Genomic DNA, 24,436 nt, shown 5'->3' with positions numbered 1-24,436 from the left:
TGGGAAGCTTACACTAACCATTTCATCTCTCACCGTCTTGTCTGTCTAATAAGATGGCACATGCTCGTTTTCTCATACACTATGGAGCTAACAAGTTCTGGGGATACAGTGGATACTCAAAAAGTCCTTGCCAAATTAGACTGAATTACTAATAGATGGCAGCTCTAGGGTAGTTTTTTAAAGGAAAATAAGGGGGCTTGTCTAGTCTCTGAGCTGGAAGCTACGGAGGACACCCAGCTTGCCCACCCCCCTGCCCACCTGTCAGCTCAGATTGTTGGTAGTGGAGTCATAGTTTCTGCAAAGTACACATAGTTAATTAAATGGTTGACAGGCCTGCTTATCTCACATTTTGGAGACTCCTAGAATTCCTAGGCTGTGGCTAGTTGATTTGGGCTGATCACTCATCAGTAGACTTCCAGTTGTTAAAACCATTCCTGCAGCAGGGGTGAAAATGTAGCAAACATCTTTTGTTTGAGATCCGATCTAGCTCGGAAATAACAGACATTTGTCCCTGTAAATATGAGATATCCTATGTGCACATGCCCAGGTCTCCGGAGGCCAGATTCTCTAGACAGATTCTCCTCAAGCTCTCTCTGCGTCTTGGGAAGGTTACTTCATATCTTTAAGCTTTTTTTGTTTTTTTCCAACTGTAAAATGAGGATTTTTTTTCTTTGTGGTCTTGTCCACACATCCAACCTACTAAGACTCCGTGACAGTGTAGGTGGTACAAGACTGAGTCATGAGACTCTGGATATAGTGATAGGCCAGAAATTTGACTACATAGGGTGCAAAACAACACTAGGAGAGAAAGCCTGGGAAGCTCCAGCTCTGGGTAGAAAGAATCAACAAGAGATGAATGGAGGAAATAAGCAGTGGTGGAAGAGACTAGAAAGGATGCAAGGTAACGTGGCAGGCGGTAGGCACCAGGAGCTGGGGTGTGTGGAATGTGATGTAGGTTAGGTCCTTCAGAGGAAGGGGAAGTTCCTGAGAGTGGGCAGGGGCTCCAGGCAGCACCTAGGGATCCCACATAACTACCTGGGGAGCTTATTAAAATTATAGGTGCCCATGGGGAGCCTGGGTGGCTCAGTCAGTTAAGGGACAGACTTGATTTCAGCTCAGGTCATGATCTCAGGAGTATGAGATCTAGCCCCACGTTGGGCTCTGTGCTCAGCGGGGAGTCTGCTTGAGATTCTCTGTCTCCCTCTGCCCCTCCCCCTGCTCTCACATTCTCTAAATAAATAAATAGATAGATAGATAAAATCTTAAAAAAAACCCACTGTAGATGTCCCTAGCCCTACCCCTGGGGATTCAATTCCAGCAGATCTGCAGTCAGTTATGTAGCCATTTTGAAATATAAGCCCCAGGTATTCTCATGCAGCAACCTGACTTTTGTGTCTGGTGTTAAAGCTACAGTATTGAGAGGACTTCCCTGGGCCGGTGGGGGAGGTGGTTTGCTCATGGAACTGTGGGGATAATGGTGTCTACTTGTCTAGGTGTGAAGCTGGGCTTACGCTTTAGGAAAGAAGAGCTGGATTCTCTGACTGGGCATCTGTAATTTGTCAGTGTGTAGACCATGTGTACTCCCAAGATTCCCGGCTGATGTTCACGCATTTGCGTATGAGGCCTTGGGGGTACACGGAGGAGGGGAGCTGCGTAGTTCCAAAGAGGTGCTTCCTTGTGTTTTACAACAGAGTATCCAGAATTACCTTTCTCTTGTAAGAGGCAGTAAATAAAGGCATGAAGAGTACAGACTCTGGAGCCAGAAAGCCTGAACTTGGATCTCAGGTAGGGTTGCCGATTGAGCCAACAAAAATACAGGACATCCAGTAAAAACTGAATTTCAGTGCTGTATTTTATCTGGCAATGCTAATCCCAGCTCCAGCACTTACTAGCCATCGGACAGTGGGCACTGCTGAGCCTCCCTGTACCTCAGTTTCCCCCTCTGCAAAATGGGGCAATAGTAGTACTCACCTCCTAGTACTGCTATTAGGATTAAATAGGTTAAAATTTGTTAAGTGCTTACGACAATGCCTGGCACATGCCAAGCGCTAGATAAATGTTGGCTTTCACTAGTATTTGGTGGTGCCCTTCCACTGTTTTCATCCCCAAACCAGGACAGGGGCAGACTATTAGAGTTCGTAAAGTCACAACAATATTTTTACTTTTACCCCAAATGATTAGATCCGATCCAAGATCCCTTCCTTTGTGAGCTGATAGGAATGTTCGTGGTCAAAAGCTGCATCCCTATTTCTGACCAGATGTCTCTCTAGTAGCTGCTCTTGGCCGCAAAGCTGAGAATGGACCAGTTCCCTGTACCCATCTTGCTGGCAGAGATTAGCCAACCCCAGGGCATGTCTCACAGGTGTGAGTAGTGATGCTCGTGTAGCAGAAACAAACAAAACATAGAATTTAATTGTTCAGAGGGCTTTAGGATGATCTAATTCAATCACAAGCAGCACCACACAATAGAACTTGCTGCCATAATAGAGATATTCTACATCTGCACCAGCCAGTGTGACCGCCACTAGCCACATGGAGCTCTTGAGCACAGAAAACGCAGCTGGTGCAGGTCAGAAACTGAATTTTTAATTTAGCCTCATGTGGTGAGCAGCTACTTGAGCAGACAACACAGGAAAGGAAGCATCTGGAACCCAGAAAGGTAAAATGGTTTCCCCAGGCCTCACAGTCAATTAGGTTTAAGGCGAGGGCTAGGACCCACGTCTCCTGACTCCTTTTTCGGTGCTCTTTCCACCTGGAGCCCTTCAGAACACATGCTGTGTGGTAGGGAGACGGTTCCTCTGCCTAGAAAGCCTTGTAACATTAAACTAGATTATGGAGCATTCTTACCTCTAAAACCCTGAGAACACTCTGTCAAGAACAAGGAGGATAAGATGCAGAAATGCAGCCTGCAGAGTTATAGACATTTCTTAAGGCTCTAATCCTCAAATAAACAGCTCTGCTCTTTCATCTCCTCCGGATGACACCTCCTTTGTTAAAGCTGTCAAACTCCGTGACACCTTAAGCCCGACTGGCTACATTAGCGGGCATGCTGCTGAGGGGCCCACCTGCTTGGGTCACAGCTCCATGTGTGCTGGGCCTGCCCAGCTCCAGCGGCACAGGCCCTTTATGTCCTTCTGAACGGCCACATTCCTAGGGGTCCCATCGGGGTGGGACAGGATGAGGCTTATCACTGACAGCACGGGAGGCAGTAAAGTGGAGTGGGCTCTGGAGCCAGCCAGGGCGCCTGGGTTCAAATCCCAACTCTGCCACTCGCTGCATACAAGCTGGGTGACCTTGGGCAAGTCACTTAACCTCTCTGGGCCTCTGTCTCCTCATCTATAAAATACGAGACAATAACCATACCTATTTCATAGAGTTGTTGTAGGATTAAAAGAATTAATTCGTGTAAGGTACTTAGAACCATCTTTGGCACGGAGGAAAAACATTTGATAAACACTGGGTGTTTTTTAGAGTGGGTCTTAACAAGGAAGCTGCCGTCCAGGAGGTGGTACTTTGCAGGCTGGCTCTGGCAGGTGCCTCTGAGCAGGTTGCTTACTGTTTCTGTTTTTAGGTCTAAATTATGAGAACAGTGATGTTCCCTGGTTAAGAGGATGAGCGGTAACAGCCAGGAGGGAGTTCAAGGAACAATCATAGTTTCATGTGACTGTGAGGTGCTCAAAAACCTTTCTCCTAATAATAGTTTCTAGAAGTTCAGGAGGTCGGACTTTTCCATTTCAGGGCAACAGCCGCACTTTCCATCAGTCTCACAGACCCTTTCAGAATAAGGTGAGATCTTGGAGTCTAAAGAATATAAGCTGGGACCCATAGGGCAAATCCAGGCTGCAGATTTGTCTTGCTTGGCCGTCAGCGAAGACCCAAACAATGTTTTTAAAATGTTTAATTAGCTGGGGCACCTGGGTGGCCTGGTTGTTAAGCATCTGCCTTTGGCTCAGGTCATGATCCCAGGGTCCTGGGATGGAGCCCTGCATCAGGCTCCCTGCTTGGCGGGAAGCCTGCTTCTCCCTCTCCCCCTCCCCCTGCTTGTGCTCTCTCTCTCTCGCTGTGTCTTTCTCTGTCAAATAAATAAAAACAAGTATTTTTTTAAAAATGTTTAATTAGTTGCCAACGTCAAAAAAAAAAAAAAAAGAAACCCAAGAGATTTCACATTTAAAAAATCCAGGTTTCCAGCTACTCTTGCAAAACCCAGTAATATCGCAACACCTGTCCCTCATTCAAGCCAGGCAAAAACCGGCTGGCACAGGGCACAGGCCCTCTGGGTGGTGACATTCCCAACCTGGCCCACCTTACTCTGTGTGACCTGCCTGGCTCCATCCACCAGCCTCCCCCCATCTAGTCCAACCCTCCTTTCTACTGATGGCAAAATCGAGAGGCCCAGTTTCCCAGCCCCCAGGCCGTGCCCTTCCTTGGTACCAGTGGTTCTTGAACCTTGAGCCGGCAGCAGAATCACCCAGACAGAGGACCTGGTGAAATGCAGATTGCTGGGTGGAAGTTTCTGAGCAGTAGGTTTGTATTTCTAACGAGTTCCACGGGTGATGCTGATGCGGTCTTGGGAAGCACTTCGAGAACTACTTTTTCACGTCCACTTTTTATTTGGGAACTTACCATCCTGGCACCGACCCAGCAACTGACTGTTCCCGTTGATTGCACCCTTCTTTTCCCACCGTCCTTTCCCTCTTTGCGTTTTTCTCATCTTTTTTTTTCTTAGCCATTTTTTTTTTTTTTAACCCCCATCCTCACTTTTCTCAGTTACCTATTTTCTGGAGGTCCGCTGCGGCAGCGCCACGCGGCCCTCTCCCCATCATCCGCCCGGCACCCTTAAACTGCCCCCTTTCCGACGCCCAGCCGAGGCAGAGGGGAGTCCAGCCGCCGCTCCGCCTGCTGACCCTGCCAGGGGCAAATGTCGCCCCTCTGTCCAGTCCCGGAACCTCGGGTCCTCGGAGCCCGGGCTTCCTTGGAGAAAGAAGCCTTTGCGCCGGCCGGAGATCCGCATCCCGCGCCGCCTCGTCCTGTTTCCCTTCAACCTCCTGTATTCGGAGAGATCTGAGCCATCGGGCCGGGCGCCGAGCTGCGCTGTGCGGACCGCGCGGCCAGGTCGCCCCCAGATGCCCTGCGGCCTCCTCCGAGCGGCGGAGTTAGGCAGGACGGCGGCTGTCGGGGAAGACGAAAGCGATCGCCGTCCTTAACCCAGGAATTTTCTCTTCTCCTGAGAAAAGCCCAAACCTGCGGGTCGGCCGGGCTTTCGCAGGTGGGCTCCGGCCCCGCGCCACCACCCCCACCAGCCTTTGATGTTGCATCGAGCCCCCCCCGCCCCGCTCCCCTCTCGGCCCGCGGCGCCCACCAAGTTTGGGCTCGGGGCTGCTCGCCACCCTGCCTGCCAATCCGCAGCCGCACCTGCCCCCAGGCCGGCCCCAGTACCAGCTTTGCACCTGGAAAGGGCCCCAAGCGCCTTTGGTGAGACTCTTCCCCAGGTGGCTCAGGGGTGGTGGGGTGTCTGGGTCAGGGGGAAGCTCCAGGTAAACTCTAATAAGGAACTTTCTTTAGGGGAGGGAGAAGAGGAGGGTTGGCACGGGACTTGGCCCCTTTTCTCATGGCTTCGGGGGCCATGGATGGAATCAAGAAGCAAATAGATCTCGAGTCTCACCATGTACCAAGTGCTGGCCCAAGTCACTGGCAGAGCAGGGCTTTGAAAGCTCTTCATTCATCCCTTGCCCCAGAAGGGAAGCTCCCATTGGACCTGGTGTTTTCACTTTGCCCCCTGCCCACCAACCAAGGGTGAAAAGGGAGGAGTTCTGGATCAAAATGCCGGTAAGCTGCTCTACCACTCTGCCTGGGGCTCAACACACAAGTCCTGAGGCCAGCTTGGCTATAGGGTATCAAGGAATGGTGAATCCTATAAAAACGGGCTGTGGGGAGAAGAGCAGGTGGTAGACAGGGGCCTGGGGGGAGGGGAGGGTCTTCTGCCATAAGATTTATCTAGTCTACCAAGATTCAGTATAATAGCAATTGCTGGTATCTGTTAGCACTCACTCAGGTCATGACTGGCTTTCTCTCAATTAAACTGTTGCTCTATAAAATAGGTACCCATTGTACAGATGAGGAAACTGAGGCTTAGAAAGAGTTATGTATTTGCCCTTAGCCATTCAGGTAAGTGGTGGGAGGAGATCCAAACTCAAGCTGGCTGACTCTGGAGTCTCACTTGAACTCCTCTATTATCTGGCTCTTTAAAGACTGGCTTAGCCTCCATGGGCAGGTGAGATCTAGAAGCCAGGGTTTCCAGGGAGGAGGGGGCTGGATGAGCTTCATTGGCTTTGAATGAAGCAATAAGTTCTTCTCAGGGAATAGAATAAGAGACTATTTAGTGGCTAAATGTTCCAAAGATTTCAGGCCCATCCTCATGTCCAAGAGTTTGTGCTGGTATACTTAGTAATGAACATATCTCAGACAAATTGTTATCTGGGATCCAAATTGCCAGGCTGACTTCTTACTTCTGGAAACAACAGGAAACCTTCCTGTGAGTCCCACCTTTTGACATACAAATGAGTTTCCTGTATCCTAGGAGATTTCCCTCTGTCAAGAAAGGGCACTGGAGAAAGGATTGACCCCATTTTCATTTCACATAACTCAGACAAAACTTTTATGAGGCTATGTTGAGGTTTCCTAGAAGCCTGTAACGTTCCTTTATTTGTTTGTTTGTTTTTGGTGATCTCTATTTCCCTGTAGTGATTTGCAGAAACACCTTGAGAGTTAAAAGTGATTTTACAGATTATATCATCAAACTCCTAATTTTACAGGTGAACTCGGTGAGGCAAATGGACTCGTGACCCAAGATGGCCCCATTAGGCACTGGTCAAGGTGGAGCTAGAACCTGGAGTTGGGGCATCACAGTGGGTCCGGGGTAGTTGCACTCCAGGGAAATGTAAACAGCTCTTGTGCTCCTTTCCGGGGAGGGGGGAGGGGGGCGGGGCGGGGAGAGAGTGGGGAGTGCCAGAGGGTGGGAATGTCAATCTCAGGAATCCTAGGAAGTAGAGTAGGCTGTGGCTAGAAATAGAGGAGGAGTCCTGGGAGAAGAGAGGAGAGAGCAAAGGAGCTGGGCTGGGCCCCAGAGGGCACGGAAGCCACGTGTGTCCCCAGCAGCTACAGATCAGCAAGGGTCCTCAGAAGAACAGTCTCTCCTTGTTCAGGTAGTTTGGCTCAGGTATAAAGTATGAGCAAAGCCTTCCAGGCACTCCCTGTCATCCCTCCCCTTTAGCCCGCAGATCCTTCACGTCTCAGAACCCTCAGCCCCAGGTTCTGTCCTTCTGACTCTCAATCCTTCCATCCTCCTGTTCCCGTGCGGCCTCCCCTGTGGACTCTGGCTGAGAGGACTACATGTCTGCTGGAAGCCTGCACAAAACCCTCCTGGCATCTCCCCTCGAGTTTTTCCCGTCTCTGGGGATGTTGTCGGTCCCATAGTCACCATCCTTCAGAGGGGCCGGGTGGTGGCTCTGAGACTCTGGGAGGAGGCATAGCCCTGATGACAAAGCAGAGAATAAGTTCCCCGCTGTGTTCTACTCTTCTTCCAGACTTGCTGTTTGCCCTGATACCCCGCCAAACAAAACAAAACAAACAAAAAGTGCCTCTTTCAAGATCAAAGTAAAACTTTCTTCAGAAATGACCACAGTTTTGACTTATTCTTACTAAAGAACAAATGACTTATATTTTAAACATTAAGAATGTTTGAGTTTTAAGGAAGATATGAAAAAGGTCTGTGATGGGTTTTAAAAGGTTAAGAAAAGCAGATATAGCTACTGTGGTCTTCTAGGGTCAGTGTATCTGGCTTTGCTGTGGTTTTCTTCTCCCTCCAGCCTGTTCCTGATACTCATGTGGATATTTGGAATGTGTATCAGTTAGGACCGCAGGCCCTAAGGTCTACGTAACAACTACTCAACTCTGCCTTTCTAGCATGAAAACAGCCATTACATGACTCAGTGGCCATGACTGTGTTGCAATAAAACTTTATTTACAGTCCGCCCTTAGGCATAGTTTACCAACCCATGGTGTGAAACAACAAAGGTTTATTTCATGCTTGTGTTCCGTGTCCGTCGTGGGTAAGTGGGGGCTCTGCTTCATAGGACAATCATTCTTAATCTACAACCCAGCTCAATGGAGGAGCCTCTAAATGGTACATGACTAATCACCTAAGCAGAGGGAAAGAAACGGGCAAAATGTGTATTGGTTCTGAAAGCTTCTGCCCCCGCATGATGCATCTATTCTGCTCACATTTTATTGCCCAAAGCAAGTCACGCTGACCCACTTGAATTCAACAGGCAGAGAAGTATAATCTACTCTAAAGGAAAAGAGGACCAAACATATGTGAATAGTCACTGTGTTTACCAGAGAACGCATAGTTTTAGGTGAAAGGAAATCTCGATCTTGCCTAAGAAAGTTCAGTCATTCTGCACACATTCACTGAATGCTTATATTCGAGGACTGAGGACACTGAGATACTTTACAGTGTCTGTTAATCTCCACCAGTAAGAGACAAACAGTGTCGTCAGAATGAAAAGAGAAAAAGAAACCCATGAAGAAAAATGGCTAGAGAAAAGAGGAAGGAAAATCAAGAAAGCCGTGGTGCTACAAGATAAGGGAGATGGGTATGATAGATAAATAGATAAATGGGTGGATAGCAAAAAGACGGAAAGGATGCTCATCAAAATATTGCCAGTGGCTTGCTCTAGATAGTTGGGATTACTTCATTTTGGTTTTTATGTTTTTCGGTATCCTCCAACTTTTCCTCAATGATTAAAGCATTAATTTTATACAAGCGTACCTCATTGTATTATTCTTCACTTTCTTATGCTTCACAGATATGGTGGTTTTGTTTTGTTTTTTCCTTACAAATTGAAGTTTGTGGCAACTCTGTGTTGAGCAAATCTGTTGACACCATTTTTCCAACAGCATTTGCTCACTTCATGTCCCTGGATCACATTTTGGTAATTTTAGCAATATTTCAAACTTTTTCATTATTATCATATTTGTTATGGTGATCTGTGATCAGTGATTTTTTTTTACCTTTTTTTAAAGATTTATTTATTTTAGAGAGGGCGAGAAAGAGCACAAGTGGGAGGGGCAGAGGGAGAGGGAGAGAGGGTCTCAAGCAGACTCCACACTCAGCATGGAACCCAACTCAGGGCTTGATCTCACGACCCTGAGACCATGACCTGAGCTGAAACCGAGTTGGGCACTTAACCTACTGCGCCACCCAGGCACCCCTGTGATCAGTGATCTTTGATGTTGTTATTGTAATTATTTTGGGGCACCGCAAACCACACTTATATAAGATGGTGAACTTAATCAATACACATGTGTGTTCTGACTATTCCCTTGTCCGTCTCTCTCCCTCCCCTGAGGCCTCCCTATTCATACAATATTTTGTATTCAGATAGATGCTATGTTAGTACACCATGCTTGGTACAATATATATGTTCCCCCAAATTTCTGTATTTTTTTTTGCAAGTCCAATTCTATTTGCATTGCCCCACACAATACTACTACCTAAAGGCACGCTCTAAGGCACCTCAGTAGTGCAAATATCTTGTAATCTATCCATAGTTTATCTGATTCAAATTTAAGATATTCATAATCATTTTCTGAAATGGAGCCCTTCTACATTTTGTGTGTTCCTTCTTGTTCTATTGTGCTTTACATGGAATGTCTGAGCCAGGTTTTTGGTGTCTGTGTCAGTGACTGGTCTTCTGGTCAAAGAAGAAATCAAAGAACCTGGAATCCTGTGGGCAGAGCCTTACTCAAACCAGTAGAGGAAATCAGCTGTGCCCGTTCTTTAGCCATGTGACTTGTATTGCTTCCTTCTTATTACCATGGCTTTAAAGTCCTGCAGACAAGCCTTCTTCTAGACACCCTTACCCTGGAGTATTACAATTTCAGAAGGTTACTCAGGGCAGGGGTGGGAGGGTGTGTGGAATCTAAAAAAGGTCTCCCTAGTAGGGTAATAATGAAAAAAAAAAAGAAGAAAAAGAAGAAGAAGCTTGTGAGATACTGCTTTAAGAGTTCAAGGAGAAACTTAGACAACTTTTGGCTGAAGAAATCGAGGAGGTCTTGATATAGGAGGTAAATTTTGAAGAAGGACTTGACACCAAAAAGATTTTGGTTGTTGGAGATTAGGGGAGGAGGCATTCTAGGTAGAGGGAATGGGTAAATGGGATTCTGGAGGTTGGAAAGGAGCTGTCCTACAGTTAAAACAGCAAATAGTTGACTCCCAGTGGAGCAGGGGCTCAAAGCAGGGAATCCTGGAATCTTCATGGAAAATGCAGACTATTTCATATGCATGTAAAAATCTCTTCCTAATTAGATGGTGACCTGTTCTACGTCTTTTCCTTCTTTAATAGCTTCAACCCTTCAGTCCTATTGATAGCCAGAATGTGACCAAATTGGATAAGGAAGTTTTGTCTTTGGCCTCACCTTTTAAATCAGCTGGTGCCCCCCTCCCTCTCCCTCCTTGCTGGTGCTCACTTTCCCCCTGAGTGCTCAAGGTCTGTGAAAGAACAGCTCACAGGGATCACTATCATTTATTTCTATAGGATGTGTATCACTGTTACGTACGCATGGGACTTTTGCCAGATACACTTCTCCACAGGAAGGAGAAAGGAGAGATGCCACCTGGGAGAGGAGACTGGAGCAGGGCTGGGGCTGAGAACCTGGGCTGAGACAGGTTTGTGCACTCATTGGGATCTGGCTGATGTCAATAATCTCTGCTATGCAAATGAGCCAAAAAACCAAGTGTCTTGTCTAGACCAGAAACCAGACCTCAGTGGGAGGTCGCTAAAGGGTGTGGTGCAGCTGGAAACAGAAAAATTCGTTTCATCTGGCCTTGAACAGAACAGGATATTCATCAGACTAGCTCCGGGGAGGCAGGCAACAACACAGAGCCCAGAGGCCTCATAGATGAGAGGCCAAAAAATTGCTAATAGAGAGTCCAAGACCCAGTGCTGAGAGCCTCTGTTTCAGGCAAATGTGGGCTGGGAATTAGATGGCTAGCATCATGAGAAACCTGCACTTGGCAAATCGACTTTTGGTTACGACTTCTATTTCCTTGCTTGCCCTTTGGAAATACTAGACGCCAAAGTGGGTCTTGAACGCTGCCTGGCAATCATACGGGGCTTCCCGGGTCCATTCATGTTCCCACTCTCCTAGAAGATCATTCTACATCTTTCTCTGCAAACCTCCTCGTCCCCTGCCCCATCTTTCTGCCTCACCGAGAAAACAGGACAAGCAGAAGAGAAGGTCAAAGACTCGGGCTGCCATAGCCACCCAGCTACCAGCCACGTGCCCTGCTTTCCCGCCAGTCGCCATTCCCTGTCCTGGAAAGCTGATTCTAACTGCACTCACTGCTGTCCTGCTCCCGCAGCTGGTCTCTGCCCTCTGCATTTCTCCCTTTCTCCAGATTACTCCTATCAGTTTACAAACACACTGTTACTTCTCCCGTTTTAAAACAGCCACAATGACTGCAAACATCCCTTAAGGACCATCCCATTTCTTTGTCCCTCTTGGCAGAAAAACTCTTCAGAGAATTACCCCCCCACATTCCTAAGTCCAATGGTGGAATCTCCGTCCTCATCCTATGTGACCTGTGAGCAATACGAACCAGTCTACTGCGGCCTCCTCCTTGGCTCCCAGGACACCCTGTTCTTTGTTTTCCTCTTACCCCCTGGCTGCTTCTCCATCCCCTCAGCTGCTTCCTCTTCTCCTCCCCGCCCCTTCATGTGGGAGGGGTTGTTCGCTTTCTATTGCTGCTACAACAATTTATCACAAACATGGTGGCCTAAACAATACACATGTATTATCTTCCGGTTAATAAGAGGTCAGCTGCCCAGTTCAACAGTCTTAGAGCTAAGAGGATATGTTCCAAGACCCTGATGCCTGAAACCGCAGATAGTACTGAACCCTATATATACTATGTTTTTTCCTGTGCATACATACTATGAAAAAGTTTAATGTATAAATGAGGCTCAGTAAAAGATTAACCATATCTCCTTTTCACCAAACTCTTCTCTCCCTTTAAAAAGCATAGAGAATAATGTCCACCATATTCTACCAGGTAGATTTATGAAAGTCAAACACTTTGTGCCATATTTATGTCAAATTTTCTTTAAGAAATAAAGTGTCATAAACACAATTGAACCTCTGTGTGTCCTTCTTCATTCTCATTCCCTTCTTTTCCTCTCCAGAAGCATCTGCTATCTGGATTTTTGGTGTCTATCATTCACGTATCTATTTCATAATTTTTATTGGCATTTTAAAAGCTCCTCTTCCCCCTTGTCGTTCTAATGCTTTAATTGAGATGAAGCCTTGAAAGTCCCGAGAGGTCAAGACTTGCCCAAGGTCACACAGCAAGGTGAGGCCAAGATAGAACAAGAGCCTAGGACTTCTGACCCTTAGTTCGGTGTCTTCCCAATGCACTATGGTGTATCTTTTCACAATGTATATAAATGAAATTTATACCATCTACTATGTTCCTGAGACAGTACTAGACTCTTTTTAAAAATACGTTCGTTCATCTAACCTCACAGATGAGAAAACTGAGGCTCAGAGAGAAGTCACTTTTCCAATGTCACCCAGCTAGCGGGCAGCACAGGTAAAATTGGTGCCCAGGGCTGCCGGGCTTCGAATGCTGCCCTCTCGTGGGCAGTACGGGAAAGGCACAGGTTTTATAACCAGAAACCCCTATATTGCATTCTGGTTCCACACCTTGCTGACCAAGTGAACCTAGATAAGGTAAGTCAATTAAAACTACTATTTAGTGAACGTTTACTAAGCACCAGCAATTTCCAGTAATCATCTTATTTAAACACTCTCAGAGATAGATATTATTTAATCTTTAGAGGGAAAAACTGAGACTCCAGGAGGTCATACCACTAACAAAGAGCAGAACCAGAAGCTGAATTCAGGATTACCAGCTCCAGAGACCATGCCCTCCCCACCTTTTTTACTTTCCTCTCTTGGCTTACATGCTTTTTCAATTTTGTTTTTTTAAATTATCACTTGGTTAGGGGCACCTGGCTGGCTCACACGGTGGAGCATGTGACTCTCGATCTCAGGGTTGAGTTCAAGCCCTGCACTGGGTATAGAGAGTACTTAAAAATAAAATATTTAAATTATCATTTTGGGGTTGGGCCAAATGGGACATGGGATATCACATTTTGGGGTTGGGCCAAATGGGATATGGGATATCACATATCCGATAAAGACTTGCATACACAATATACAAAGAACCCTTAAAACTCAACAATAAAAAAAAATGAACACCCCAATTAAAAAGGAGCAAGAGATCTGAACAAACACTTCATTAAAAAAGATGTGCAGGGGCACCTGGGTGGCTCAGTTGGTTGAGCATCTGATTCTTTTTTTTTTTTAAGATTTTATTTATTTATTTGACAGAGAGAGACACAGCGAGAGATGGAACACAAGCAGGGGGAGTGGGAGAGAGAGAAGCAGGTTTCCTGCAGAGCAGGGAGCCCGATGCGGGGCTCGATCCCAGGACCCTGGGATCATGACCTGAGCCGAAGGCAGACGCTTAATGACTGAGCCACCCAGGCGCCCCGAGCATCTGATTCTTGATGCTTGATTCAGCTCAGGTCTTGATCTCTGGGTCATGAGTTCAGGTCCCACGTTGGGCTCCATGCTGGGTGTGGAGCCTACTTAAAAAAAAAAAGAAAAAGATTTGCAGATGGAAAATAAGCATAAGAAAAGATATCAACATCATTGTCATTAGGGAAATGCAAATTAAAGCAAAAAAGATGCTACTATATATCTCTTAGAGTCTCTAAAATCCATAGATCTGAAAATATAAATTTCTATCAAAGATGCAGAGAAAGAGGAACTCTCATTCCTTCCTGGTAAAATTTCAAAATGGTAGAATCACTTTGGAAAACATTTTAGCAGTTCCTAAAATGTTAAACATAGACTTACCTTATGACCAGCAATTCCACTCCTAGATAGATATCCAGGGGGAAGGAAAATTATGTTCACACACAATTTGCACACAAAATGTTCATGGTAGCATTGTTCATAACAGCCAAAAAGTGGAAGCAACCTAAATGTTCATCAACTGATGACTGGATAAACAAAATATGGTATAGCCATACAGTGGAATATTATTCAGCTACAAAAAGGAATGAAGGGCTCATTCATGCTACAACATGGGTGAACTATGGAAACATTATGCTAGGTGAAAGGAGCCATTTACTAAAGGCCACATATTGTATGATTCCATTTACATGCAATGTCCAGAAGAGGTAAATCCATAGGGGCAGAAAACATATTAGTGGTTGTCAAGGGTTGGAGGGAAGGAAAAAGGTGAGTGACCTATTTTGGACTTCTAACTTCCAGAACTGTGAGCTAATAAATCTGTGTTGTTTAAAGGCACTAAGTTTGTGGTAATTTGTTACAGCAGCAATAGGAAACTGACACATTTGCACACTCAGACAACATTTGCCTCTTTGAACTGCAAGCTTGTGTACTGTTATGCAATGTGTACTGTAGAAATAGTATGTTCGTGTAAATCAATAGCCTGAAATTAAGTATTATAACTCCTAAACCACGTCTTTCAATTAAAACATGGATATTGAATGCTCCCCAAATACTGATACTAATCAGCACTCTTTACTCCTGCCTAGAGCTCAGGGGAGGAAGCTGGAAGGACTGAAGGATCCTGGGGATGCTGATCTGTGGCTCCTATAAATCAGGACAGGCTGTGGTACTACCCCCAAATGTCCGACAGCAAGTTGGAAATCACAAGCTGTAGCACTTGGCCTGGATGCATTAGGCTAGCTGATTTCTGGAAGTCTCGATTCTAGCTTCTTCCTGATGCTGAGGACAAGTTCCAAAGGGGCCACAGATGTGGGCGCCAGGGAGGAGTGCAACAGCTGCCCCCTATCCAGGAGGATCAGGGTCGGTGGAGACCCTGCTTCACCCTACGGGTCTGCCCCAGAATGCAGATGGTCGGCAGCATCACATAAACATCCTGCGTGGATTCTCCCTGGAGAAGAGCAAGGGAAAACTGTGTCCCTGCCACCCCACACAAATCTGCCTGATGACTGGGCCCAGTGGGGAGGGGATTTGCCCAGCAGGCTGGGTGGAAGTTACCCTGCCAGATAACCCCAGCTCCAATTAAAGCCATTAATGAGAAATGAAGCCAAGGACCGTTATCCCTTGTTAGGCCCCTTTCGCCAAAAGTCTGGGCTTTAAGACACAGTGGGTCAGCCTAGGAGCAAATACTCCACGAGGCACTCTACTTCTAATCATTCCCTAGTCAGATTCTGGTTGGCCTCTAGAGTGACCAACCATCCACGTTTGCCTGGGATCAAGGAGTTTCCCAGGACAGGAGATCACAGAACCAAGGCAAATGGGGGTGAGCTGGTTACCTTCCCTTCCTACCTTGATGATGCGGTTTTGTGGAGCCCTCCAGCTGAGAAGACAAAGCACAGATCCGCTGGACTATTTTCCTGAGCTATTAGAACTCCTTATGAATCAGCGATTTATCCCTAATTCTCCTAGATGCAAGGCTCTTCCCCCAAATTTCCTTGTTACAACAACGGCTCCCCTTTATCGAGTGCTTACCCCAGGAAATGTGGAAAACAGTCTCCTCTATTATTTGTTAATCCTCTTCCTAATCCTGAGAGACAAGCAATTTTATTTTTATTATATAGATGATGAAACTCTGGCAATGAGAGCTTCAATAATTGCTCAAGGTCACACTGAAAGTTGGTGGCAGAGCCAGAAGAGTGTCAGGTGTCTCTGACCGCGGAACAGGCACTCGGAACCATTGAGCCGTTGGCCTTTAAAGGGACTGACCCAGCGGACCGTCACCACCTGTCTTTAGGGGAGGGTGCTCTTGTCTTGCCGCCGACACAGTAATATGCACATAGGGCAGACGCTTTTCTAATGGCATTTGTGACCCTAGGCTGCTGCGGCTTCGCTTCCTTTTTTTGGAAGAGGGCTTTCCCCAGGAGAAAGCAAATTTTCGGAGGACTGGAAAAAGCAGAGCGCGCGCACAGGGCCAAGGTAGCCATTCCAGCCGCCGAGGGGCCTCGATGCTGTGCCGCACGACCGTCGGGGGACCTCACCTCTGCCATCCCTCACCGGGTGGTTTGAGGTTTGAGGCTGTCTGCGTCAGGCGAGCGCGGATTCACAGAAGCCCGGATTCACAGCTGCAGCCGCGCTCCTCCTCAAGATCCCCCGCCGGCAGCCCCCGTGGCAGCTCCGGGCACCTCTGCTTGCAGTAAACATGACCTTTGCCTTCTGCCACCAACATGACATTGGCATGTCGCTGCTGATCTGTAAACACAATTGTGTTTTCAGTCTTCTGACTGAATTTTGTTCCTGGGATCCTAACAGGCAGCAGGTCTCTGTTTATCTGTAAACAGCGGCCCCATTCCCCCGGCAGAGAGAGGTTAGGATGCTGTTTGTTTTTATTACTTTACAGTAAGAAGAAAAGGAGGCTTGTGACAGGCATCCACACTACCCCTCCCCTCTCCTGAGAGTCTGAGAAGATAATCTCTCTCTCCCTCTCTCTCTCTCTCTCCCTCCCTGAACACATAGATCCATACCCCAGACCAAGAGAAAAAGTGGAATAGGTCTTGCTCTGCCTTATAGCATCTTATGAAAGGACACCGAAGAATCTGATGGAAATAATCCAGATAATAAATGTCCTGTGTTGTGTGGCACAGACAGCAGAGTTTCCTGTGTGGAGGAAGGAACTAACATGAATAGCTCCCCAGGAAACCCAGCCTTAGAGCCCACAATCACCAGGTTCTGGTTCTGAAGGTGACTCATCGTGGGCAACCCGGGGTGCCATGTGTGCCTTGAGAAACCTGTATGTTTCTACCGGTCTACACTGAAGTGTCTTTCTGCAAAACTCAAGTTTTCTATTAAAACGGGTAGATTTCTTTTCCCTCAACGTTTGTGTTCTAGCTAGAAGAATGTGATCTTTTAACAGAATGCAGACATAAGCTGGTGAATTGAAGGTTTTTTAAAAAGATTTTATTTATTTATTTGAAAGAGAGAGAGCACGCGAGAGAGTACAAGCAGGGGGAGCAGCAGAGGGAGAGGGAGAAACAGGCTCAGTCCGAGGACCCCGGGATCATGGCCTAAGCCAAAGGCAGACGCTTAACCCACTGAGCCACCCAGGTGCCCCGATTGAAGTTTTTATTTATTTATTTTTAAAGATTTTATTTATTTATTTGACAGAGACACAGTGAGAGAGGGAACACAAGCAGGGGGAGAGGGTGAAGGAGAAGCAGGCTTCCCGCCGAGCAGGGAGCCCGATGCGGGGCTTGATCCTGGGACCCCGGGATCATGACCAGAGCCGAAGGCAGACACTTAATGACTGAGTCACCCAGGCGCCCCCCGAATTGAAGTTTTTAAAGAAAATTTCCTAAGTATTGATTAACTGATAAAATTTATAGTTATTAGATATAAATGTCAATTTTCATTAACTCTGACAATGGAATACAAAAGACAGATTGGTATCTCTTCTACAAAGCTAAGTTATCAGGGACATTGTAATTTAGGAAAATTTGTAAGGTTTCACAGGTGTCATAAGGTAGAGAAAGGGATGGAACAGGCAACTAAAGTATTTATTCTTATTAAATGAGAAAAGAAAAAAAAGAATAGTTACAATTCATATAGTAAAATACTGGAAGATAAGAAAGGACATATGACTAATTGAATTACAACAGAATATTCAAAATCAAGTCTGTTAATAGGAATAATTATTCCAGTTAGTTAATATGGGAACCTGGATGCTTATTTTTTCTTCTGTTGTTCTAAAGGAAAGTTCTTTTTAACTAGGGTTATTAAAATAATTTGATAGGGTTATCAAAATAGTTCTTTAAATAAAGAGCTATATTTTGTTGAGGCAGAGAAATGGAATGAACAATTTCCTGTAAGAGTAAATTCAGTTGAAATCTACAAATCTAAACTTAGAAAGTAATAAAACATCTAGTTCAACATGATGGGTTAAGCATATGCATTTAAGTGAAATAATGGGTTGCATAATTTTCAAATAATAAATTTAGAACAGGTCTGGAAAGACATGGTGCCATCAATAGCACAAAAATTTTAAGAGATTGGTGGAAACTGGAAAATAGATGTGATTAGGTTTATGGAGAAAGCACATCTGAGGCAGATACAGTGAGGAATGTTCCTTTAGAAGGTCCCTAAGGAAACTCCAACTCTTCATCTCAAAGTGCAGAGATCAGGTGGGCTGTCCAGGGGTGATCACTGGGATAACCAGTTAAAGATCACCTGTGCAGCCCCCTCTCCTGCTCAGAGCAGCCAATGAGGGCATCATCCTCAGGTAAACCCCTGAGAACAGCTCTTGAATGAACTGAAGGATCTGCTGAGGGAAGCTCTGGGACATGGTATTAGAGCCAGAAGAAGCAGAGCAAAGCCTAGTAACTCTGCACATCCATGATGGATGAGCAGAAGCTGAGAGATATTCAGTTCTTCCCCCAAAATGAAATACACCAAAGTGTTTCTCCTGCCAAGTAAAGCCTTCCTCTTTGACAGCTGTGAGGGCTCCGAGCTGCCTGCCAGCCTGCTGTTGCCCACGCACGTGCCCTGTAGGTGCCGTCTACTCAGCCTCCCATTCAAGGGTGAGGTCTACTGGGGAAACAGACCTGAATAATGGCAGAGGAATTTGTCATAGCTACAAACACTTGGCAAGAGTCTTTCATTTAGAAATATGAACAGACAACCAAGGATCACCAGAGACTTGTTAGTGGCCAACAATATGAAACAGAAAGATCAAGATGAACAAACAGGACGAGCAATCTTGAGAGGAATGGATGTGGGGCGCCTCGGTGGCTCAGTTGGTTAAGCGTCATGAGTTGGTTTTGGCTCAGGTCATGATCTTAGGGTCGTGAGATCAAGCCCCACATTGAGCTCCACACTCAGCATGGAGTCTGCTTGTCCCTCTCCCTCTGCTCCTCTCCCTGCTTATGCTCTCTCTCTCAAATAATAAATAAATAAAATCTTTTTTTGTTTTTATTTTTTTATTTTTTTAAAGATTTTATTTATTTATTTGACAGAGAGAGAGACAGCAAGAGAGGGAACACAAGCAGGGGGAGTGGGAAAGAGAGAAGCAGGCTTCCTGCTGAGCAGGGAACCCGATGCGGGGCTCAATCCCAGGACCCTGAGATTATGACCTGAGCCGAAGGCAGTCGCTTAACCAACTGAGCCACCCAGGCGCCCCAATAAAATCTTTTTTTAAAAGAAAAGAAAGGAATGGAGCACCTGGGTGGCTCAGTTGGCTAAATGTCTGCCTTCAGCTCAGGTCATGCTCCCAGAGTCCTGGGATCGAGCCCTGCAACGGGCTCCCTGCTCAGCAGAGTGTGGGCTTCTCCCTCTGCCTCTCCCCTCACTTGTGCTCGTGCCTGCTCATGCTTGCACTAGCTTGTACTCTCTCTCCCTCTCTGAAATAAATAAATAAAATCTTAAAAAGGAAAATGTGTTATGTAGTCATGAAGCAAGACTCAGCAAATGTCAAAGAATAGGTATCATATAGACCACTGCTTTTCGAACTAATAGGTACACAAATCACCCAACAATCTTGGTGTTTTGGGTTTTTTTTTTAAGATTTATTTATTTATTTGTCAGAGAGAGAGAGCGAGCGAGCAAGCAGGGGGAGCGGCAGGCAGAGGGAGAAGCAGACTCCCTGCTGAGCAAGGAACCCAATACAGGACTCAATCCCAGGACCCTGGGATCATGACCTGAGCTGAAGGCAGATGCTTAACCGACTGAGCCACCCAGGCATCCCCAAAGATCTTGTTATAATGGAGATTACAATTCTGGTGATGATGCCTGAGATTCTGCTTTTTTATTAAGTCCCTAAGTGATGTCTGATGCTGCTGGTCTGTAGACTGTACTTTGTGTAGCAAGAATTATAGACAATGTTCTTCGACTACAACTTCTGTCTTAGTTTGAGTTCCCCTAGATGTAGACCCCAAGATAAAGATTCAAGAGCCAATAGTTTGCTTTATTGGTGAAGGAAACACCAGTTGGGGAGTGAGGCAATGAAACAGGGTCAAGAAGACAGTTTAATAAAGGGGTGTAAACCCAGGCCTTGGACCGCCAGACAGCTACTCAACTGTTTAAGCTGGCCCACAAGTACAGACCAGAGACAAAGCAGGAGAAGAAGCAGAGATTGTTGGCCCGGGCCGAGAAGAAAGCTGCGGGCAAAGGGGATGTCCCCACTAAAAGGCCACCCGTCTTTCGAACTGGGGTTAACACTGTCACCACCTTGGTGTAAAACAAGAAGGCTCAGCTGGTAGTGATTGCACATGATGTGGATCCCATTGAGCTGGTGGTTTTCCTGCCTGCCCTGTGTCGTAAGATGGGGGTTCCCTACTGCATTATCAAGGGGAAGGCCAGGCTGGGGCGTCTGGTCCACAGGAAGACCTGCACCACTGTCGCCTTCACACAGGTCAACTCGGAAGACAAAGGAGCTCTGGCAAAGCTGGTGGAAGCCATCAGGACCAATTACAATGACAGATACGATGAGATCCGCCGCCACTGGGGAGGCAACGTCCTGGGTCCGAAGTCTGTGGCTCGCATTGCCAAGCTGGAAAAGGCAAAGGCTAAAGAACTGGCCACCAAACTGGGCTGAGTGGATGCTGTTGAATTTTCTGTACATAAAAGTAATAAAACGCTGTCTTTCAAAAAAAATAAAATAAAAAATAAATAAATAAAGGGGTGTAAAGGCTAACGACCATTGAAGGCAGCTAAAACTTAGGACCCTGTAAGAACTTTGGGAGCCAAAGTCAAACATATGCCTCACTCACACTCATGCCTTCAAGAGGCAAGGGAACTAGAGTATCATACATGACTTCCGTTGTTCATTTGTTACTAGTTGTTCCCTTATAGGGGCATGTTAAGAATTTTAAAGCAGCTATTATTACTATCCTTAATGAAGTAAGGCAATATATGTTCATAGCCAGTTTTGAAAGAAGTAAAAAAAAAGACAAATTATATATATAGTGGAACAATGATTAAAGATGACTCATCATCAGAAACTATGAAGACCAGAAGAGAGTGAAAAACATCTTAAAGTACTTAAAGGAAAAACTACCAAACCAGAATTTTATATCCAGCAAAAATATCCTTCAAGAATGCAGGTAAAATACAGACTTCTTCACCAGTAAACCCTCACTGCAAAAATAGTAAGGAATTTCTTTATGCTGAATGAAAATATTACCAGATATAAACAAACGAATAGAGAGCATTGGAAAAGGTACATATCTGGGTAAATTAAAAGACTGATTTTTTTTTTTTTTTGGCTTTCTCTTAATGTCTTTATACACATGACTGCCAAAAGCAAAAGTGATAACATTTTTTGTGGGATTTATAACCTGTGTGATATAAGACATATAGTTATAATATAAAGGAAGGAGGTAAGAGACATATATGGTTACAAGGTTTCTATATTTTTCAGGAAGTAAAAAAAATCAATAGCTATAAGTGGATGGTGAAAAGATAAAAATGTATATTATAATCCCAGAACAACCACTAAAAGCAGTGCAGAGAAATATAACTTAAAAAACAAGAAAAAGGGACACCTGGGTGGCTCAGTCCATTAAGCGTCTGCCTTTGGCTCAGGTCATGATCCCAGGGTCCTGGGATTGAGCCCCGCACTGGGCTCCTGAGCAGGGAGGCTGCTTCTCCCTCTCCCTCTGCCATTCATCCTGCTTGTGCTCTCTTGCTCTCTCTATCTCTCTGTCAAATAAATAAATAAAATCTTAAAAAAAAAAAGAAAAAAATTAAACTGGAATTCTAAAATATATTCAAGTAATGAAAAAAAAAAAGAGGAACAAGAAAGGAGGAAAAGAAAAATAAAAAATAGAGAGATATAGAAAACAAATTATAAAATGATAAGCCCAAGCTCAAATATATCAACAATTACATTAAAGGTTAATAAACTGAAACTTCTTAAAGGGCAGAAATTATCAAAATGGATAAAAAAAGTAAGACCCAACTGCTGTGGACTAAGCTGTGTCCCCCCAAAATTCATAAATTGAAGCCCTAACCCCACATAGAGTGTGTGGTTATACTTGGAATAAGAAATTAATCAAGGTTAAATAGGTCATAAGGGTGGAACCCTGATCTGAAAAGATTAGTGTTCTCATCAGAGAAGACCCGAGAATTTGCTCTCTTTCTTCTCCATTGTGTGAGAACACAGCAAGAGGGTGGCCACCTACAAGACAGGAAAAGAGTCCTCACTAGCAACTAACTGGCCAGAACCTTGATCTCGGGATCCTCGGCCTCCAGAACAATGAGAAAGTAAATGTCTGTTGTTTAAGCCATCCAGTGTATGGTGTTTGGTTATATAGACAGCCCAAGCTGACTAAGACAACAACTACATGCTTTCTTTAGAAGACACACAGAGGCTGAAAATAAATGGATGAGGAAGTTTATACCATTCAAACAGTAAGTAGAATAAAGCTGAAGTGGTTATAGTCATATCAAATAAAAGATATTTGAAGACAGAAAGTACTACAGGAGATGAAGAGGAACATTTCATAATAGCAAAAAGATCAATTCATTAGGAAGACTTAATGCTCATAAATGTGTGTAGACCTAATTACAGAGCTTCAAAACACATGAAGTAAAATTTGCCAAAATTAAAGAGAGAATAAAACAATCCCATTATCATATTTAGAGGTGTTAAGACCTCTCTCTCAGCAATGGATAGATCAGATAAAATAAAATCAGCAAACACACAGACAAAATGAGCAACACTATCAACCACCTTAACCTAACTGATATCAATAAAACATTACACCCACCAAGTCAGAACATACATTCTTCTCAAGTGCATATGGTATATTCACCAGAATAGACCACACGTTGGGCCATACAACACCTCTCAACAAATTTTAAAAATTAAATCATATCAAGTACTTCCTCTGACCACAATGGAATTAACTTAGAAATCAGTAACAATCAAATAACTAGGGAAAAAAAAAAAAAACCCTATTTGGGGAAATGAAACAACATACTTAAAAAAAAAAACAACATACTTTTACATCAGGGCTTCTCTATCTTAGGCTGGAAAATTTGTTGTGCATGGCTATTCTGTGCTTAGCAGCATCCTTGGATCTACCTGCTAGATGCCAGTTGTACCCCTCTAGTTGTAACAACTAAAATGTCTCTAGACATTGCCAAATATTCCCTGGGGTGGGAATTAAACTTAAAAATAAATTAAAAATTCCTAAGGCATCTACATATAGGCTAGGAAAACTAATAACTTAGCAAGACTTTACAGTACTACGTGAATATACAAAAATCCCTTGCATTTTTGTCTTGTAGCAAGGAACACTTAGAAAATGAACTTAACTCCATTAAATGACACCATCTAAATTGCAGTCAAAAAAATAAAATACTCAAGAAATAAACTTAATGGCGATGTGCAAGCTCTGTACACTGAAGACTATAGAACCTTGCAAAAATAAATTAAAGAAGACCTAAGTCAGTGGAGAGATGTATTATGTTTGTAGACTGGAAGATCAATGTTCAGATTGATGCTACCTGAGACACAGGTTAATACACAAAGCCTCATCTTATTTTGGAGAATTTTTTTTCAAGCCCACATCTTTTCATGCATCACCTTCACCTAATCCCTTTATCCACTCACCTCCTTCCATAGATAAATATAAATATATATATACACACATACATATGAACATATGTATGTGCCTGTAAATGTGTATGTAAATATGTGTGTTATATTACATTATATATTAATAACATTTATTACCTTTAATTGCTTGGTTTGGGTAGAATTTTGCCTTTCCCCTTCACCACCACCTCACTCCTGCCTCCCGCCCTGTCCCCACACTGCTTATCTCTATGCCGAATGATTACAGTTAGTTTAATTGTGTGCACTCATGCATGGACACACACAGCATCCACTCCCTTCATAGTTTGCTTCCTGATCTGGCCTACCAATTACTGCTTAATAGTCAACATATTGATCCGGGGGCGCCTGGGTGGCTCAGCCATTAAGCGTCTGCCTTCAGCTCAGGTCATGATCTCAGGGTCCTGGGATCGAGCCCCACATCGGGCTCCCTGCTTGGTGGGAAGCCTGCTTCTCCCTCTCCCACTCCCCCTGCTTGTGTTCCCTCTCTCGCTGTGTCTCTCTCTGTCAAATAAATAAATAAAATCTTTAAAAAAAAAAAAAAATAGTCAACATATTGATCCGTTCTATTTACTTGTTGTTTGTCTATACTTGCCCATATCAAATAATTAGCAATATTATATTTTCCTTGTTTTACAGATGAGCTTCCAAGAGGCGATGGCCTTTGTCCAAATTTACCGTCTGCTGGGAACCTTCCCCGGGTTCCCATAGACTGCATTCTGG

General features: G+C 44.8%; 1 protein-coding gene across 1 annotated transcript in view; it reads left to right on the top strand.

Annotated features, from left to right (window-relative positions):
• LOC116636420 (60S ribosomal protein L7a-like) overlaps positions 1-20,745 on the top strand; it is a 44,784-nt gene extending 24,039 nt beyond the window's left edge. Inside the window, 1 exon segment of the mRNA XM_032411187.1 lies at positions 20,141-20,745. Coding sequence (XP_032267078.1) covers positions 20,141-20,686 — 546 coding nt within the window. The 3' untranslated portion in view covers positions 20,687-20,745.
• Positions 20,746-24,436: the final 3,691 nt, after the last annotated feature.

This window comes from Phoca vitulina, unplaced genomic scaffold, assembly GCF_004348235.1.
Source record: "Phoca vitulina isolate PV1807 unplaced genomic scaffold, GSC_HSeal_1.0 scaffold12, whole genome shotgun sequence".
Lineage (NCBI taxonomy): Eukaryota > Metazoa > Chordata > Mammalia > Carnivora > Phocidae > Phoca > Phoca vitulina.
The sequence above is the reverse complement of the archived record's forward strand: the minus strand, read 5'-3'. Positions and strand labels throughout refer to the sequence as shown.